Source organism: Chenopodium quinoa, unplaced genomic scaffold (assembly GCF_001683475.1).
Source record: "Chenopodium quinoa cultivar QQ74 unplaced genomic scaffold, ASM168347v1, whole genome shotgun sequence".
Classification (NCBI taxonomy): Eukaryota; Viridiplantae; Streptophyta; class Magnoliopsida; order Caryophyllales; family Amaranthaceae; genus Chenopodium; species Chenopodium quinoa.
The window spans coordinates 4,274,645-4,285,964 of record NW_018743697.1 but is presented as its reverse complement, the minus strand read 5'-3'; the positions used below and the strand labels follow the sequence as shown (position 1 = coordinate 4,285,964).

At 34.9% G+C, this 11,320-nt stretch overlaps 2 protein-coding genes across 3 annotated transcripts; one reads left to right on the top strand and one right to left on the bottom strand.

The window, feature by feature from the left end:
• LOC110684372 (uncharacterized protein At2g37660, chloroplastic-like) lies at positions 1-2,444 on the bottom strand. 2 transcript variants are annotated; one of them, XM_021860826.1, is made up of 9 exons: positions 1,936-2,433; positions 1,734-1,823; positions 1,577-1,635; positions 1,288-1,383; positions 1,108-1,185; positions 966-1,028; positions 586-759; positions 383-478; positions 1-258 (listed from the first exon to the last, which is right to left on the bottom strand). In XM_021860826.1, exons 1-9 carry the CDS (start codon positions 2,111-2,113, stop codon positions 175-177), a joined length of 918 nt encoding a protein of 305 aa, XP_021716518.1. In that variant the 5' UTR covers positions 2,114-2,433; the 3' UTR covers positions 1-174. The 2 variants fall into 2 exon arrangements, with proteins under 2 accessions (XP_021716518.1, XP_021716519.1); XM_021860827.1 differs by having other exon boundaries at positions 183-281; positions 1,936-2,444.
• A 725-nt stretch (positions 2,445-3,169) lies between these two features.
• LOC110684364 lies at positions 3,170-11,002 on the top strand. Its single transcript, XM_021860818.1, has 9 exons — positions 3,170-3,858; positions 4,685-4,848; positions 6,030-6,213; positions 6,524-6,582; positions 8,006-8,785; positions 9,271-9,402; positions 9,985-10,302; positions 10,417-10,473; positions 10,581-11,002. Exons 2-9 carry the CDS (start codon positions 4,720-4,722, stop codon positions 10,740-10,742), a joined length of 1,821 nt encoding a protein of 606 aa, XP_021716510.1. The 5' UTR covers positions 3,170-3,858; positions 4,685-4,719; the 3' UTR covers positions 10,743-11,002.
• Positions 11,003-11,320: the final 318 nt, after the last annotated feature.

Here is an 11,320-nt window from a genome sequence, read left to right as displayed (position 1 = left end):
TGGTACAAGCAAATTTGCAATTGATGTATATTCACTAGCAATTTTAACATAGAATAAAACCAGCTATAAGTCAAATAATTTACTTGTAATACAACTTAATTGATCATAAAATAAATTTTCATCCTTTCTCTGAGGTTCTGGTTGATTCTCAAAATGTCATGAATTGGTTAGCCATCATCCTTGACCTTTGCCCTTCTTCTCCATTAGCTCTCTGAGTTGCAGCTTCCAGTCTGAAACCTTCTCCTCTCCGTTGACTACCTATGACAGCAAAAGTGGTGGAGCTGGAAAAGTGTTATTGGATTGTGCTATTCGTGTACATCAATTAACAACTGTATTAAGAGGAATTAAACCAATTGTGTATATCATGATTTGTTTGACTGACCTCAACTATGAACCCATTCTCCGGTACTAAACTCAGTGCCTCGACACATACAAACGCGGCATCTTCCTTGCCGAGACTTCCCTTTGTTGCACTACCCTGTCAACAACTCAACAATTTTCTTTTCCTCTTGAGTGATGGCTGATGGATAGTAATATCTTTTCTGGCATGATAAAACAGTATGCAGTGTAAGATTGTCTGTCTACCTCTTGAAAGCTAAATCCTTGTGTTCCGCCGGGGGTATCTTGCAGAGAGCCAGTTCTGATAATAGTGTAGGGGATTCCTGAAGCCAGAAGGGTTGATTCATCTTGTTCAGCCAACTTTTTTGCATTGCTTGTCATAAGAGCTTGAATGCCATCAGCACCTTTGTACACAGATAACTGCAATCTAGTCAAACAAAAATGACATAAAAAGGGCTTCTTCTCCATGATACTTGGAGCATGTAACTTCAGATAACCGTAGCGTTGTAGCAGCAATCCAGATTACTTAAGAGTTTTGTTCGAGTTCAAGTTCAATTCTATGTGAACTGGTACTTCAGAGTTTCTGACAATATACAGGGCTACATAGGTCAGAATGATATATGTACCTGAGATAAGAGAACAACATGTTGGACTCCTTGCAAGTTCCCAACTTTGGACAGGAAACCTTCCTGTGTAAAATCAGCAGGCTTAGAAGCTGCTTTACTGGAAAAAAAGGCAACCAAGAAGACATAGGTCTAGTGTACGTACAGTTGGGCATATAACCGCACGAACACCCTTCAAGGCCTTCTTCAAAAAGGTGGTATTAGTTGCATCTCCGGCCAATGACTTTCCGTGAAACCACCACAGATTATGTTAAAAGGTAGATACAACCTCAGAAGAATGGTGATGCCAAACTGACAGGCATATTAGAAGGTCTAGATAGTATACCTCGACGTAGGTTCCAAAGGCTTCTAGAGCAGCACGCCTATCTTTAACCAGTGCTTTCACTCGGGTTCGTTTTACAATCAAGGACAAAATCACCATCTATATAGTAAGCTAGAAATCAAGAGGTTCAGTATTCATTCATCCCAAGCTAAGCTAAACTAAACATATACACAGCCAGTCTGCGCCATAAGAACTTAATTTTAACTACATTACAAAGACTATATTGTTAATAGACAGTCGCATATTAGGACTAAAGATTATGAAGTGAAGGTTAGCATTTGTTATATCATACCTGGCCGATTTCGCTATCGCCATCAGTTACTAGAACAGCATCTCTGGCCTCTTCTACCTCTGTTTTCAGGCAAAACATCAAGATAATAGTCATAATACAAGTTTTAAGGAATAGTTCAAAGCAAGTTAATTAGCAATGTAATACAAGTATAATGTACCAGTTTCATCACCCTCATCTTCTGCTATTATTGATCCATCCTTTGGGAGGAGATCAGGTGCTCCATACCATTTTCTTAATTTAGGCCCACCTGCATAAAATGAAGTTTGAACATCATAATAAAATCACACGAGTTTAGTTGTTACGTTACTAGTTCAAATAACACTATCAACGTGACTATAAACTCCGGACATAGCTTGTACCTTCAATATAGTCGAGAATTTGATCGAAGAAGCCGGGTTTCTTGCTGGCATTGCAAAGCCAAAGAGAAGTTTTATGAATAAGATTGTAAGAAACAGAATTTTTAGTTGGATTTCGTGGGAAAAATGAGGGAGTAGAAGAGCTGTAGAGAGAAAAAGTTGAGGGGATAACACGAGCCATGAACTTGGATTTTGGATAAACACCAGTAGTTTTTCTTGATATCTATTTGTTTTGGAAGTCGTTTCTTTTTTCCCCCAAATTTTATGGTGGTTGGGAGAATCCCACTTTTCTATTTTTTTATTTTTTATTTTTCAAATATAGGTTGTTGCATATTGAAAGGTCTTTTAAAATGTCTTGTTAGATTTGTTGTACTCTCTATTGAGATTAAAAAAAAAAAAAAAAATCAAAGTTATTGATCATCTTCTTTGGCATGTACTTTGTAGAATTCTAGCATTATATGAATTATTTAAAGTAGGCGATTATAGTATTTTTTAAAATCCTATCACAAATTCACGATATAAGGGGTGATTAGGTGGTTGTTATTTATCCATACGGAAAAAGTTAAACTATGATTAAATAATAACGATGGTTTACTTGTCAATGTTTTAGGAAAAATCCAAGTTAATTTTTGAGATAAAGTTGTTAACCTATCTCCTCTCACAATTTAATGTTTTTCTTTAATTTTTAAAGTAATAATTTTTTTTTTGAATAAAGTGACACTGATAGGTAAATGTTTTATTCTCTTATACACGAGTTACTTATGAATGGTTTATCTCCCACAATCAACAAAAAAAAAAAAATACTCCCTCCGTCCTTAAATTACATTCCTCCTTTTTATTTTTGGTAAGTTTTTTTTAGTAAATCAACTCTCTTTTTCTGTTTTATATTTAATGCTTTCTCACTCATCCTTACCTAATCTCACTCATAATCCTTGTGCCAAATTACAATGAATATGATTGGTTAAAAATTTTCAATTAGGAGCATGTGATTGGTCCTTTTTTTTGCAAAGGATTGATGACATGTCATGAGTAATAACTAATCTATCTTTGTAATTCCCATTGCATTATCTAATTATTGTTATTTGTCTTATTTTTTCCTTCTTAATTCCCGTATAAATTTCCAAACAGAAATGTAATTTAGGGACGGAGGGAGTAGCGTTTTACACCTAGAAAATGAAGTCATGAGAATATGAGATAATTATCAATAAAATATACACTTCATTTGTTCAATCAAACGACACGGATTAATGCATTAATTATCAATAACTTATCATTATGACACTCTCTAATTCTCCATCACACTTCATCTATTCCTCCAACCATCTATGAGCTAAAATCACTACCTTTCCCATTCAAGAAGCAATAGTAATTACAAAGACTTTGGGCCAAAAGCCCATAAACCCATTACAACTCACAAAGTCACAACTAGATTCAATTCAAATTTACATTTGGCAGCAAATAATTTGGTTCCCAAAAAAGCAAAAAAATTAAAAAAAAAATCCACAATATCTCGGAATTTACACCAAAATAATTAAATCCAGCTAACAAAATAAGTTTGAAATCCGGGAAACTGTAAAGCCAGAAAAAGACTTTGAGCAGTGTAGTCAAAAAGTTCTTTGTTTCTCTCTCTTCTTTCTCTCTCCTCTTTCTACTTGGCTCGATTAAAATTTTCTTGCTTGCGAAGCTTCAACAAAACAACAAACCCAGTAAATTTCTCATTTCTTTGTTACAAAAATTAAAAAAAGTCCTTTTCTTTCACTTTCATTTTTCTATTTTTGCCGCTAATTCCACCCTTTTTTTTTTTCTCTCTCTCTACTTTCTCTCTCTTTGTTTTCTGTACTGTACTGTGAAGCCTTTGATCAATTTTCCCAGAGAAATCGCAAATTATGAAGTGGGTTTGTAAATTTGGCGTTAATTTTCATATGGGTTAGTTTTATTTCTCTCTTTTATTGGTTATTTTTCATCAATTTTGCCCCTTTTTTTTGGTATTTATTGTTTATTTGTTGTTGTTTTTGGTACATTTAATTAGAGTTTTGTTCCCCTTTTCCCTTTTTTACTGTAGTGTGTTATTCAATTGAAGAATTGGGTTTTCAGTGTATTGGAAAAAAGTTATGAATTTGGAAGAAATTGGGGTTGAGTGTAGTTTTCCAAATTAGCCTTTTTGATTAATTATTGTTTGCTATATATGGGAAAAAATTGAATATTGGGTGGCTTTGATGTATTTATTTCCTGAGAAATTATAAATGAACATTAATCACCATGATCACATTATCTATTGTATTGAATTTAATTTGCTTCCTTTTGTGTTTTATTGGCTTATTTGTTGAATTACAATTTTATCAATATTTTGTTGCAAATTATGTGTGTTGTGGAATTCTGTGTGATTTCTAAAATTTTGATGCTCAGATCATTTTATTGACGGTTGAACTAATAAATCGTTGGGTTGACAAGAATTAGGCCTTTATTTTGGGTGTTTACGTTTGTTATTTATTGAATTCCATAGTTTTGTGTGTTTTTATTGATATCAGTGCTTTATTTCTTCATGCACTAAATCAAAATTGACTCATTGATCTAGCATTTATGCAATTGCAATTTTATGAGCTTATAATTCATACAGAGCTCGTTCAAATTATTCACGGTTTCTCAGTTTCCGTGTTGTTCACTGTTGAATTCAGTTTTTTTATATAGGAAATAAATGCTGATTTTAAATGTCAAATTTGGTTTTTTGTGTTTGCTGTTGTGTGGGTTTCAGCAAGGCTATCTTGAGTTGGCTGTGGTGAGGTTTCCATGAAAATGGTTGTTGGGATTAAGGGAAATGAGGAAGGTGTTGTCGAGGATGGTGCAGCTGTCAAACTTAGTTCTGGTTTAGCTCCATTGAAGCAAGAAGCTGATCCTATTGTGTATAAGCTTGTTCGGGTAAATGTCTTAACACAAATCTGATTTTTAGTCATATATGTTGTTTATTGCTGCCTTTCCAATTGTTATTTGTTCAATGGACTGAATGTAAAGACTGTACGCAAATCATAACAGTTTTTAATCCAGTAATATAGTGTAATATTTGTGAGATGGCATTTCTGGCTGACAATTGTGTCACCAAGTGCTTGTGGTAGCATTGATTCTCTAGGGTTGCCTGTCATTTTAGCTTGGCCAGTCATGCTTTAATTCCTGGACTCTGTATCAGCTGATCAACCTTTTGATTTAATTCCCGGACTCTGTATCAGCTGATCAACTTTTTGAAGAATCCTGCAGATTCTTGCTGATGATTAGGCTATTATCTAAAGATTGATTTCATGCGGAGGTGGAGGTTGCTGTTTATCTTTTGGGAGCTTCTAACGGGTAGCTATTAGTTAGATTAGATGTTATTTTATCTTTTGTGATGCTCAAGTGTAATTATATGGTTAGGTGTATGTTTTTGAGGATTTAATACTATCCTCAGGTTTTCAAAAATCTGCAGAATGAGCGGGTTATAGGTCTTACAGCTGAGCTGAAACTCTGATTTGAAATTGCGGCTTCTTTCCTCTTTAAAACTCTTATGAGTAATTAAGTCTGTCACATCCAGGACACAATATAAATTCTCGACCTTGTTCTAGCTGTTAAAAGTTTCTCTCTTGGATAGATTTATGCTAAAAAACTTTGTATATTTTTCATCCTCCTCCTTTTGTTTGTAGGGTGAACTTCACTGTTCAATTCATTTCTGAATGCAACTGCGTGTTTTTAAAGGTTATGCAGAATTTTTTTCCCAATCAGTATGAGATAGAAAAAATTTCTTTGTTTCTAAAATGATCAGCGATATTCACATGCAATGAATTTATTAGCCTCTGTCTTTCCTGACTCGGTTATTGAAGTTCAAAGGTCATTATGATGTTTTGGCTCTTACGTTAATGTTCAATTGTTGGGATGTATGTAGATTGATGCTTATCCAATTTTATACAATCCACTTGAATACTGCAAGTGATAACACTGTTTGACTAAATTGATACTCTATATCAACTTGCTTGTGTGCTGGTGTCTTCATTGGTTGGCTCCTCTCTAACCTATTTTTCTTAAGCAACAATCCTTTCTGTAGTTGACCGGTTTATTTCATCTCTGCTGTATAGGTTGATTTTGATGGAAGGTTTGTTCCTGCTACTGATGATGAGCTTATGGAGGTTGAGGATTTGTTGGAGTTGGAAAAGAGTGATATGCTTTCTATACCTGATGCTGTAGAGACAGTAGCACATATTGCAGATAAAGATGAGTTAGATGAATCATTTGAGAAGCCGGACTTAGAGAAGCATGAAGGTTAGATTTTACCCGCTTAATAATTTTGCTGTGTCACAATCTTAGCTAATTGTTTTAAGCTTGGCAATATAATCGTTTTGGTTATTGTGCCATTATTTTGGCATTTCTGCTGCAACTAAAATGCAGAATTGTCGTTAATAACTACCTCATTGAGTTATTGTCTGAAATATATATCTTCAAGAATAATGATTTTTATTATGCCTATCTACTATCCCAATACAATAACGATAATCATATTATAATAAAGTTGGTTCAATTTGGAAGTATATATATTATTTATGCTTCTGATACCAAAATCATGATTTGTTAGGTTTGTCAGAAATCAAGCTCACCAAAATTGATGAAGAGAACTTAAGAGCTCCGGCTGAGGTATTCTTTTATTTGTTGAGTTACAATATGCCTTATTTGCAACACTTAAAAAATGCAAGGCATTGAATTTTTTATTTTAGCATGAGCTTTGGTATTATGCTAATCCGAAGTATTACGAAAATGATATGGTTTGGAACCAAAAGGCAGAAATCACTTTTTTTTTTTTTTTGAGGGAAAAAAGGCAGAAATTACATGGTAGAACACTATCATCAACTTTTACCCAATTTCTTAAATTGTACCAAACAAGTTGTTAGGTGACTTATTCTAGGCTGCCTTGCCTTTGATGTTTCATTGGCTGTGGCATTTCATGAAGAGATTTTGTATTGCTGGCTGATGTATTTTTTCCATTTCATTAGATTGATGAAATGATGAATTGATCTAGTTAGTGCTGTCTAGATGTTGGTTTTACAATACATAATGAAAGAATTTTAGAAAAGGTTTGTTTTTTTTTTTGTTTTTGTTGTCTTTAGGGCACTCGTAGACTTCTTTTTTTTAAATTATTTTATTTTAAAAAAATAATACTATGCTGAGCTTTGAGAATTCTATCGACAAAACACTTGTTTAAGAGTAAAGGAATACTCCCTATCACAGAAAGAACCACTGAGAGTTAAGTTAGAAATGGTACTGGACTCCACTACAATGTCTACAAGAGTTGACTATTAAAAACAGACTTTTATTACTGAAGATGGAAGAAAATATGGGTGCGTTTGGTATAAACACTGGATACACACAAAACAATTGGGCATATAATAAACTTGGACCAAGGCTTTGTTGCTGTTTTATGTAATGGGAAAAATAAATTTTAAATCACACAAATACTAATTACAGTGGGCATTTTGAGGAGATTTTTATTTTATTAATTTGGTCAATTGGCCCGAATGAAATTCGTCAGTTCTTTTTTCTCCTTTATGAAATTCCTAATCACTGGGCTTAATTACAATCTCTCACCATCATACTGTTGACATGCATTATTAATTTATTGGTTGCCCGTCCAAAGTATGGAGTATAAAGTATACGTGGATATGTTTTTTCTTTAGTATTATTTTTATCCCCTTCTCCTTTGTGTTACTTTGTGCCATTTGAAATGGAATTAAAGGAGTTTTTAATCTTTTTTGGTCTTTTGTAAGTGAAAACTAATCAGAAGTGATAAATATGTTACCTATCTGGAGTATTCATTCTGCACCTGTGGATCTCTAAATTTTTGTACTATTAGAAAGGGAACAAATGAAAGTTTTGTAGTTTTCTTCAATTTTAATAAAAATTATTGAAATCGAACTGGGATATGAATTAGTGTGCTTCTGTTGTGGGTTTTGTTTTGTTACTAACTAGTTAGCATATAGCTCATCTGCTTGCTGTGTTTGCACAGTTCTAATCTATGAGAAATTATTTTTTTACATATCCTTCTATCTGGAACTTCTTGCAGGACTCTCTACCTAAATCTGCATCAAGTTCTAAAGACAGACTTGTAGAGGGATCTGTGAACAACGGAGAGGAGTCAAGCTCTAGCCCTCATGATGGACTAAACAAAAATGGATCTTCTGGTTCCAAACCTGACTTTTCTTTGATAAAGGGTGAGATTGATTTGGACAAATTAACTACTAAAGAACTTCATGAAACATTCAGAGCTACATTTGGGCGCAGAACTTCTGTCAAAGACAAGATGTGGCTTAAACGAAGAATTGCAATGGGATTGACTAATTCTTGTGATGTAACTGTGACAAGTTTTATAATCAATGATGGGAAGCTTCTGAAGAAAGAAGAACTTGGTAAAAACATGGATTGTGGAAATTCAGTAGCTGGAGAGGTCTGCAGTGCTGGGAATGATGAGCCAGTGAACTTAGTTGCTCCAAATGTAAGGGAGGATACCTTAGATGTTGAATTGGGGAATTCTTTTACTGAATCTGGTTGTAGAAGTGATGACCATCTTGATCACAGAGCTGCAAAACGAGCCAGGAAGCCTACAAAGCGATATATAGAAGAATCATCTGATACAGAAAAAGACTTTGGTGGAAAGTCAATCTCTCCATCCAAGCATTTTGGACAGGATAAAGCTTCTTGCAAGGAAGCAGTCAAACCTGCATGCGGTGTTCATTCAGGTGATTTTATCACTAGACCTGATTCCATTGGAGGATCTGGTGTTCAGGTCCCATACGTCTCTCGGATTCGGAGATGCCGTCCCAGAAAAAGTATAATGGCCCTTACGGTACGAAATAGTTTCAAAGTAGAACATTGAGCTTGCATTTTTCATTTAGGTTTGGATTACATATGTCAAATTAGAACTGCTTACTATTCTGATGTAGGACCATATTACTACAGCAGAGTGATTGGGGAATTCTTTTTATCGCCAGTGTATTGATATCCTGTCTTAGATTACTTGGTACTGCTGTGTTTTCTCTTACAGGTTGTCCACAATACCAGTCTCTGACTCTACTTCTGATGTATTACATTACTGGTATTAGTAATGTTTGCATGGATGCATGTTTATCTTTGTGTGTGTGTTTTTTTTGGTAAAATTAATTTCTTGGACTAGAAAATTGAGCTCACATAGGATGATAGGAGTGCACATTTCTTGTATAACATTGTTTTTGGTATTAAAATTTGATAGTGAATACAGGTTTGAACTGCTTGTCTTACATCTCTCTCTTTTTATCATCTGTGTCTCATAATCTATACGGTGCTGTCTTGCAGAAGTTCAATTCAAGTGATGGTGCGTTGAATAGGAAAACTGTTGAGAGTTCTGCTGCAGTGAGTAAGCCGCAGCCTGATTATCATAGTAGGGCTAAACTTGTGGAGACTAAGCCTATTCCATTTGAAGAGCCGGTAAGCAAACATTAATTATGTGAGATATAACATGTCAATATAAAAACTCTACTGTTCTTTTCTTTCTTTCTTGTGATGTATATTTTCTGTGGTGGTAACTGTGTCATGGTTTAATACTATGTTGAATAAATGGAACAAGTAACCTGAAATGTTTCCTTCATTCCCCTAATATTGCAATTTGCAACTACCATTTTAAAAAGTTTTACAAATATTGAAAATCTCCTAATTTTTACATGGTTTCTCTTTATCTCTCAGCACATGGGTCTCTATCTTTATTTCACTCTTATCTCTCTCCTCATCTTAAATTCCGTGCAATACTGTCATGTTGCAATATCATGTGTTACAATCATAGTTAGCGTGGGTGTTTGGGCAGTCTTTCTTTTTGAAAATCATAGAGAATGTTTTCTTCAGACCTTTAATCTAAAATGTTTGATCAATCTACATTTTCAGTGAATTAGGGAGCATAGTTAGTTTGGTGACCCTTGAATGAACTGGATTGATGTTATTCAGGTCTGCATTTGAAACACCTTTATTGCAAAAATATGTGAAATATGGTCATTCCCTGTGGATGCTTCTTTGCAGATTGCCTCAGAAGAAGAGAGAGAGAAACAATGCTTGACTAGTATGTCAGATGCTATTTCTCAAGCTAGGGAGCCAAAAAGTGTGGATTCAGTGGATAGTACTCAACTAGAGAATGCATCCGGCAACAACTCTGACGATCATGTAGCTACTGTTCCCACTGTAAAGGGTGGAGTGAGAAGAAAGCACCATCGCGCTTGGAGTTTAACTGAAGTTACAAAGCTTGTTGATGGTGTTGCTATGTTTGGAGCTGGACGCTGGTCTGAAATTAAAAGGCTTTCTTTTTCATCGTATGCCCATCGCACCTCTGTTGACCTGAAGGTATGGAACTGTATCTATTGCATTTATGGGCTCAAAGTACAAAACTACATATTGTGGGTTTGCAATGAAAATCAACAGTAGATCTTTGCTGAAAGACTAGAGTTAATCTTGCAGGATAAGTGGAGAAACCTTTTGAAGGCTAGCTTTGCTAATTCTCAAGTAGATAAAGGGGTAAGCAATTATATTTTAAACTTAGATATGGTTATCTACCATTGTTAGATAAAGCATAAAGCTTAGTCATCAAAGTAAATGTTGCTAAAGTGTACTAATTGTTGCAGGTAAATCCTCGTAAGAATGCACCGATACCAATCCCTGCAACAATTCTGGTGAAAGTGCGGGAGCTTGCAGAACTCAATGGTCAGGCCCCCCATGTCTTGAAAGCCGGTAGCAACAAAAATAGTGGGTCAAGTGTAAATGAAAATAAATCAGGATACTTGTGACATCGTTTGTAAATACTTTCACCACCTAGGTTTTATATATAGAGAAAAATAATGGTGCTGAGTGCTCACCGTGCAACTGCCTTGCAGTTTCTGTATTAGCCTGAATGTCAGTAAAATGACAACTTTTGCGATGTATGCTAGTTCAAGGTCTTCATCCTTGAGTTATCTACTGTACTTTCAGCTCCATGTTTTTGAGTAGAAGGGAAAGAAAATGTAGCTTATTTTGAGAGATGGTTCAATAGTTTGGTATATTTTGTCCAGATGCTTGTATATTATTGAATATTGATGATCACAATAGCTGTTCAGAATCAAACACTTGTGAAGAGGAATACCGGCACATGTTAAAACCCGTGGACGGATCACATAGCTGCCTCTCAGCTTTCGAGGGGCTAGCTCATGGTGTGGTCTGTGGGCTGAATGTTGTCGTTACAGTATACCTGCCAATTTAGTATGAGTTCAATCTTCAGTTAAGCTTCTTATGCAGTTAATGCTTTAATGATGTGCATTCTATGTCAGACCTTTATGTATTACTCTCGGGAAGTCGGGAGCATTATGCAATTGGTGCTTTGTTTTAATTG

Excerpts from the sequence above, each read along its gene's own strand:
- LOC110684364 (XM_021860818.1), top strand. The coding sequence starts at position 4,720 with ATGAAAATGGTTGTTGGGATTAAGGGAAATGAGGAAGGTGTTGTCGAG. Across the intron at positions 6,214-6,523 it reads GGACTTAGAGAAGCATGAAG|GTTTGTCAGAAATCAAGCTC; the intron begins GTTAGATTTTAC and ends ATGATTTGTTAG. Across the intron at positions 9,403-9,984 it reads CTATTCCATTTGAAGAGCCG|ATTGCCTCAGAAGAAGAGAG; the intron begins GTAAGCAAACAT and ends GCTTCTTTGCAG.
- LOC110684372 (XM_021860826.1), bottom strand. The coding sequence starts at position 2,113 with ATGGCTCGTGTTATCCCCTCAACTTTTTCTCTCTACAGCTCTTCTACT. Across the intron at positions 1,186-1,287 it reads CCTTTGGAACCTACGTCGAG|TCATTGGCCGGAGATGCAAC; the intron begins GTATACTATCTA and ends TTTCACGGAAAG. Across the intron at positions 259-382 it reads AGAATGGGTTCATAGTTGAG|GTAGTCAACGGAGAGGAGAA; the intron begins GTCAGTCAAACA and ends TTGCTGTCATAG.